Source organism: Vulpes lagopus, chromosome 3 (assembly GCF_018345385.1).
Source record: "Vulpes lagopus strain Blue_001 chromosome 3, ASM1834538v1, whole genome shotgun sequence".
Taxonomy (NCBI): domain Eukaryota; kingdom Metazoa; phylum Chordata; class Mammalia; order Carnivora; family Canidae; genus Vulpes; species Vulpes lagopus.
Window position 1 is genome coordinate 15,659,637 of NC_054826.1, and position 8,074 is coordinate 15,667,710.

At 41.5% G+C, this 8,074-nt stretch overlaps 1 protein-coding gene across 1 annotated transcript in view; it reads left to right on the forward strand.

Moving 5' to 3' along the window:
- Window positions 1–7,828, forward strand: part of SPEF2 (sperm flagellar 2) — a 169,895-nt gene extending 162,067 nt beyond the window's left edge. Inside the window, exons 35-37 of the mRNA XM_041749489.1 lie at window positions 987–1,226; window positions 1,423–1,545; window positions 7,739–7,828. Coding sequence (XP_041605423.1) covers window positions 987–1,226; window positions 1,423–1,545; window positions 7,739–7,828 — 453 coding nt within the window. The remainder of the gene's footprint in view (window positions 1–986; window positions 1,227–1,422; window positions 1,546–7,738) is intronic.
- The last annotated feature ends 246 nt before the right edge of the window (window positions 7,829–8,074 follow it).

Consider the following 8,074-nt stretch of genomic DNA (forward strand, 5'->3'; position numbering starts at 1 on the left):
TACCGTGTCTTTCTTTTTTTGACTAATAAGCATTTATAGATAAGAAAATGAGGATCCTAGTGTATTTATTATTTTATGTTGTTTTCATTTTGCACTTATTCCATGAGTGCTTCCTCATGTCACTAAGTATTCTTCTAAACTACGATTTTCATGGCAGCATAGTATTTCACCACAGAAATATACTATAATTTATTCACCACTCCCCACTTTTGGAATTGCAGCTTTTCTGTGTTTACTGTCAGTAACGCTGAACAAACATCCATATACAAAAGTCTTCCTGCACACAGATATTTCTTTACAGTCAATTCCTAGACCTGTAGTTACAGGGTCAGCAGGCAGGAATATTTTTTAAGCTTTTGATAAATAAGAAATTACACCAGAAATAATGTACTGTTTCCCATACTCACAGGGCCAGTGGCTGACTTCATGGCTCTTGGCCACATTTCAAGGAGCAGCCATAACAATCCCACCTGACTTTCTGCGTTCAATTTGTTTTTTGTCTTGCCTTCTGAATGTTTAGTTGGGTTTAACCTCTAGCATGCAAATGTTTCTGAAGCTCTTGTAATCGATCAAGCTTGAGCAATTAACTTGCCATAAGCTCTCAACTACAGTCAATTTCCAAAGCAAATCCTTTTAAAAGTTGACATCCATGTGTAGAAATCTGACACCAGTTACACTAATTCACTCCAGTGTCCACTTTATGGAGGAAAGCACCTGGCAGTGTAGTAAGCCAAAGCATGTATGGAGGTAAGACATTAAGACACACCTCACACAAGGCATCTGTAACCTACAGGCAAAACTGGTCTAGAACCTTGGTGTGATCTCCAGTGCAGCTAGCACATTCTCATCTATACTCTGGCTAGGTTGTGGGAGGCACCATCATTCCATTGCATGGAAAGTATATGGCAACATTGGTGGGTTCTCAATGTCTCCACTACTGGAAAGACTTCAGCCTGACTTCATATTCTCTTCATTTAATCATTCAGACCTCCTCCTTGACTGATGTGAGTCCAGTTGAGGAGTATCCTGAACTCGAGGGAAACTTCATGCATGAGGAAGGAGAATTAAAAGAAGACAGGGAGGAAAAGGAAGTAGAAATCCCTGAGAATGCAAACACTGAAAAGATATCCCTGGAAAGACTACTCAAAGTGTTCCAAGGAGGAAAAGAAGTACAGGATGCTAACAGATTCGCCAGCCACCTACAGATAGAGAACACTTACTCAGAGGTTGGTTAAATTCTTTCATAAAAGGGACAGTCTGTACATAAGAAAAGTTACCTCAAGTTTAACATCGTTTCCTGGAAGTGCTCTCAAATTTCTCATTGTATAGAAATTATGGCAAAATTCCTTTACTAAGGAAAATAAGGTTTAACATCTGCAGGATCATAAAGTTAATTAACTTCATTTTTTTTCTTCTTTAAAGAACTTCGTAAAAGTATTTCAAGACCTAGGTGCCAAGAATCTGGAGCCAGTTGAAGTTGCTGTTCTCTTGAAGCATCCTTTTATTCAAGACCTGATTTCAAATTATTCAGATTATAAAATCCCTGTGAGTATTACCCAAAGGTGTCCTAATTCGGCTGAGCTCAGGATCAGGACATGGTGGGACAACTCCCGTGGGGACGACAGAGACGGGGGGAAAGCTGAAGTTGGCCAAACCAAGGTTAGGAGAAGCTAAACTGGTAATAGCACCAGCTCAGACAGGCCAGACCATGATACACAGAGGGCAGCAAGGTCCGGGAGAGTAGAGGTAGCTAGCAGTTCCATGGATGATACTCTCAGCATTATGGAGCTGCCTCATCACGCATGCCTCATCAGCCTCGTCAGGGCTACCTTGGACCTAGGACAGAAGGCTGGAGTAGATGAGATTAAAGTTGAGTGAGTGGCAGTATTAGTGTTCCAGATCATTCCAGCCCTCTGATGACTAGCTCATGACTGAGGAGTATGGAGACTAGAATCCCCCTTTGCCAAAGAGAGCTAAGGAGACTATGACCCCCACCAAGTGCCGACATCGTCACTGCACTCTAATCATGCATCGTTGGTGTAGTGCATTATGGTGACAGTGCACACAAAAGACTGGCTGGCAGTTCCGTCAGGGAAACACTGGGCAAGATGGAGAAACTGAGGACAAAACCCAGAGAGACTGGACCAACTCAGAAGGAGGGAAGCAAGAAAAGAAGAGCTGCCTCCCAGAGTTCACAGTAACCCGACAAGTCTGTACCACACGTGCTGGACGTGCATCCATCAGGATGGTGCCAGGTGTCCTACAGCAAGGGCTAAGGCAGACTGAGGCAGACCCCCTTTAACAGTGGGGTAAGCGTGCAACCCCTTCCCATAGCAGTTTGGCCCTATGAAATCTCCTTATTTGGCTCCTGTTAGTTGTTTATTGGACTATAAAGTATTTGCTGCGTTTAAGATAAAAGCACTTTCATTTTGATAAAATGAAGGTGATCTCAGATGCATTTCTCCTGACTTCTCAGTGATAAGCTTCCACGCCCAGAAGTGAGACTACTGTGACTTGAATATCTTCAGACCCAAATTTGTTTGTTCTAAACCGCGGATCTTTCTTTTTACATGGAGATTCTATGGCCTATGTTGGTCAAATCACTGAGATGGATTCCGACAAGCTAACAGACTCTCATCTAGTAGTGAAGTGTGATGATAGCATTTAAGAACTCAGGAGTCATGGGACTGAATCTCGGGTATACTACTTACTTGATATCCGACTTTAACTTTCTCTTCGTCTCGGCTTTCTCATCTGTTAAATGGGAATAACAGCCATTCCTACTCAAAGGATTGTGGTAGAATTAAATGAGATCATGCATAGGAAGCATATGGCATGGTTCCAGACACTCAGCAGATACTTCAGCAGTGACGGCTCTTACAATTACTCTTCACTACTGAGCATTTACTACTAAGGCTAGTAATATAAGTTTCCATGAGAGACAAAAGAAGTACGAAATTTAGTTTCCACTCTGAAACAAATTCCACTTCTGTTTGCAACAGAATTTTTACATGCAAGAATTACAAGAGAATGATAGAAGGTAAGCCACCCAAGCACATTATAGGAATTCAAAACATAGGACATGTTTTTTTCCTAGAAGCTGAGTCTTCAAAGGTGGCCAGGATTGTTGAAAGTGGAGGGACAGGGGATCCCTGGGTGGCGCAGTGGTTTGGCGCCTGCCTTTGGCCCAGGGCGCGATCCTGGAGACCCCGGATCGAATCCCACATCAGGCTCCCGGTGCATGGAGCCTGCTTCTCCCTCTGCCTGTGTCTCTGCCTCTCTCTCTCTCTCTGTGACTATCATAAATAAATAAAAAAAATAAAAATAAAAAAAAAGAAAGTGGAGGGACAGGAGATGAGGTGTACATGGATTTGCTGTCGGGGTGGAGAGAGAACAGCATCACAGGGAAAAGGAGAGGCGGGTGCAAAGGCGTGGACTCAGGGCTACGTGGGAGGAAGGGGAGCTAGCTAGTTGGCTTCTGAGCAAGGGTGTGATGTGACATCAGCATCTTCATCCCAAAGTGCTTTTTTTTCCCTTGTATCTTCACCATATCATATCATTATGTGTCTACATGTAACAGAGCTCTTAAAAAGTTGTGTCTCTTTATATAAATAGGCTAAAATATCTGGAAACGTGGTTAGCAATTATTCCAAGTTGCTATACTCATACGTTCCACAAACATTTACTGTTTGCATCAAAACTGATATGTTACATGTCCCTTTTTGGTTTCTCATACCTCAGATTTTCATTTAATAAAGACTAGCTCCTTTCCCCACTTGGGAGGAGGAGGGCATAGGTCAGTGTGACCCTAGAATTAGTGGGGACAGAGCACACTGGAACTAGACAAAGGATGGAGAGAAGAGGGTGAGAGAGGATGGGAGAGAGTCTCCAGTTGTGGGCACCTACCCCCCTTTCTTGCTTTCTTCTGAGCCAGCATAATTCTGCGTAAGGTAGATTCCAGAGGCACATCACCTTGACTACATCTCATCCTACATGGCTGTTCTATGTTTCAGGGAATAGCCCTCTCATTTTGAACCTGTAAGATAATTTTTGAAACCCCTTAGAAGTCCGTATGTTAGAATTCATCTTATATTACCAAGAACCAGTAGGAACATAAGGTGATGCCGCAATTATTTCCTCCTTACGAAGTCAGATGATTTTGGGAGCATCTTTACTCTGGCCAGACTAGATATAATTAACTTGCAGAGAAGAGTCTATTCAGCATTTTCCCCAGAAAAGTAAACAGCCAGTGGATGACTGCCTTTGAGTCAGCCCCTTGAAAAGGTGTTCTGACTCCTAGGGAAAGCGAGAGTCCATGGGGCTCTTTTTAACTGATGTATTATTTCCCGCATTTTGGAGGAATCTGATCACCTGCAGTACCCCCGCAGCCCCACACCCCCATCCCCGGTGCTGGCCTCGCAGCTCTGTCTCCAGCAAGGTGGGATGTCTGCCAGGACGTGGGGCCGCGGCCTACTCCGTCCCAGGAGCTCTCCTACATACTGACCTCCAGCACCCTGTCCACACATTCTGCGCACCCCCCCATGTGTGCTGCAAACATGCAGCTGGCTGAGAGCCAGCTGGCGCGGGGGGGTCCCACCTCCAGGGAGTCCCAGGACCAGCACGGCCTGACCCTCGACAGCGGGAAGCCGATTGGCCTGTCACCAGTCTGTCCATTCCTTCGTTGCCCGAGGGCTTCTGCAGGGTCAGCGGCCTCGGCCCCCTGTGCCCGCAACCCCACCCTCCTCCCTGCCCCTCCACCTCCGGTCGAGAGCCGCCTAGGACTCATCCCTATGACCGTGGATCAGAGAGCTGAGACTGTCACCTAAAAAGCCGAAGCCTCGATACTCTAAACTGAAAGCGCTTCCCTTTCCAGTAAGACACTCTGCTCTCATTTTCACTAAGCAAAAAAGAAGAGAGAGAGAGAAAAAATAAATAAATAAGGGAAAAGGAAAAAAAAAATCTCCAAAGACTCAGTTTCTGTCAAACCCATCCTGTCACCATTGCTGCTCCAGATATCCATGTACAAGTAAATAGATCACATTTTAAAATGAACTTTAACCACAGCGATGTTATTTGAAGATCTTTCAAGATAAGTAGAGCAAAAGCTAGAATGTGGTTTTTCAGGTTAAAATGTTGTTTGCTGTTATAAACAGTGGGAAGCGAAGGTTGTTGCCTGATAGCTGTGTGTTTACCAGCTTTGTGTTTGGAAGCAGCAACATTTTAAAATGTGTATTTGAAAAAAATGAGTATTCATAATGATTTTGGTAGGTTTTATTTTTGCTCCTATTGGGAGGCGGCCTGGCTTTGTGGTTGAGAGAGTGGGCCCAGGAGCCACACTGATTGGGTTCACACCTACAAACTGTGTGACCTTGGGCAAGTGACCTCATGGTGCCTTGGTTTCTCTATCTGTAAGATAGGATTACCAGACCCTCAAAGGGCTCCTGTATGGAGTAGATAATGTACGAAGTGCCTAGCTCAGTGGTTGGCAGGTAGAAAGCACCTGGTAATAAATGTTAGACATTATGATTATTATCACTCTTCCTACTATTTCTGGTTTGCTGGTAGTTGTAGTGCCCAGGAAGTATTTCTGAGCCATGTGAAATTATATGTGGATAAATAAATAAGCTGGCATTTCATCTCCTGAATTCAGTGTCTCCTCTTTGGAAAGAAAGAAAAGGCTTTCATTTGTTTGTGGTGCCATGATGACAAAGAATCCAAACCGATGTCTCAGAAATCCCCACGTGTGGTCACACAAAATCCAGATTTTGTGTTGGATTTTATAATCATTCGATTAAAGTAATTTATTTAACTTCTACTTTCATAGTTCTTTTTTTTTTTAAGATTTTATTTATTTATTTATTCATGAGAGACACAGAAAGAGTGAGAGAGAGGCAGAGACGCAGGCAGAGGGAGAAGCAGGCTCCATGAAGGAAGCCTGACATGGGACTCCATCCCGGGTCCCCAGGATCACACCCTGGGCTGAAGGCAGAGCTAAACCGCTGAGCCACCCGGGCTGCCCAACTTCCATAGTTCTTATACAAAGAGGTCATTTCAAATGATGTTCCTAAATTATTAAGAAAATGCTTTGGTGAAATAAATGTAATAAGATCAATGAGGATACTGTAACTGGGTTGTTAACAGAATCAATTTCCCATGACCAATATATTTACAAATGTAAGTGAATACATGATTTTCTATACTAACCAAATAAATGTAGTTTCTTATAATGAACACATGCTGATCAAATGTAAATTACTTTTAGCAAACCTGTAAACCTGTACATCCTTACCATTTGGGTTTCCATTCAATAGGAGATAATAATAAATCTTTTAGTGTTAAAATCCGAATGTCACAGGAGAATTTCTATAAACAAGTGAGTCAGGACCCATTATGTGAGGACAAAATATGAAATATTAAGGTGTTTAAAAATAGAAGGAATTAATGACTTGAAGGAATTTTCATCCCACTATTACTTCAGGGTATCTGACTTTAAAATATTCCCCAGCCTTCTCCTTTATCTTCATAACAAAATATGATGGCTGCTTTGGTGCCTTGTGTTTTCAAGGCACACATGTCAAACAATTCCAGACTCTCTCAGCTCATCCCCCATTACCTGCTATTGAAAACTATGGCCTCTGACTTCAACGGCAAACTTACCCAGGGCTGGTTTAAACATCTGGAGCTTATGATTTTGTCCATGCTGCCGAGTGTCAGGTGATCACAGGTCAGCTCACTCCTTCACCCCCAAATGAGCATTCAGTAGTCAGCATTAGTTATCAAAAGTACACTATTCAAAAGCGATATGTTAATAACAACTGTGGTGGATAGGACCAGAAAGATCAATGGTGAGTGGATGTTCTTTTTCACTTAGTTCACTCAGGTTTGACCTCTGGCTGCAGGAAATCTGTATTTTCAAAGAATAAGGTCTCACAAGAAAATGATTCACTTTGATTCCTGGCATGACTTATGATAAGCAATGTGTGTGTCACTTGGCAGGGGTCAGCTCAGATAGTCAACTAACTCATGTCTCTATGAGTAAAATGACCTCAGTCAAATCGAAACCTTTGGAACTCCGCTCTGAAGAAAAGAAACTTACACTCTTAAAACATTTCCCCAAAATTGTGGAGAAGAAAAGAAACCACATATATATAATTCTACATTTTCCACGTGTTTGTACCCTTCTACATTTTGATAATATTTTAAATTTATGTTTTCAATATCTGTGATTTAAAATGTAAGATGCTGGTATTTTAAATGGATGAAAAGCAGATATTCTATTCCTAATATTAAAAAAACATGGAAAAAAGGGACAATCTCCCCTGCAAAAAAAATCTACTGGTCTGAAATTCTACAAATCTGTAGACATGATTGATTTGGCATTAGGATTTTTCTTTAATACAAAATTAATACAGTTCATTCATTAACAGGGATATAACACTTGGGCTTGTTCATCATGTGCCAAATCCTGTGTAATTGCTTTTTATGACTATTATTTAATATAATAGGACAGTTCCATTCATTATTAAATTAGGAAACAAAGGCTCCAAGATCTTTGATATCTTTCCAAAGGTACAGCCTGTAAGATGCTGAGTGACATTTAAAATAAATAGAAAACCATTTTCTTAAAGAAAAAAGTAAAAATGAAAACACTGTTTCATCACTGCCATATATTAGATGATCATTAAGCCTAAATCACTTAATTAATTTTTGTTGCTTCTCTTTGTATCTCTTTGCTTAGGATATTAAAATAATTCTCCAAAGGAGTGAGCATGTACAAGGAAGTGATGGAGAAAGATCTCCTTCAAGACTTACAGAGGAAAAGAAATGAAGACAAGGGTGTGATTTTTATAATTTGGCAATGGATCTTCCAAACATGAAATGTAAACAAGGTGTTTGTCATATGTGTTGTCATTAAAGTATAGAAATGACCTCTACCAAGTTATGAAGAGTAATGAAAAAGGGGCCTTCCTTAACCCAAAGAATATTCTATAATAAACCTTAATTACAGAGCAAAAATCCTAAGAAAGAATTCATTTTGAAGTGATTCTGAATAGACGGCACCAGGACAGTATGT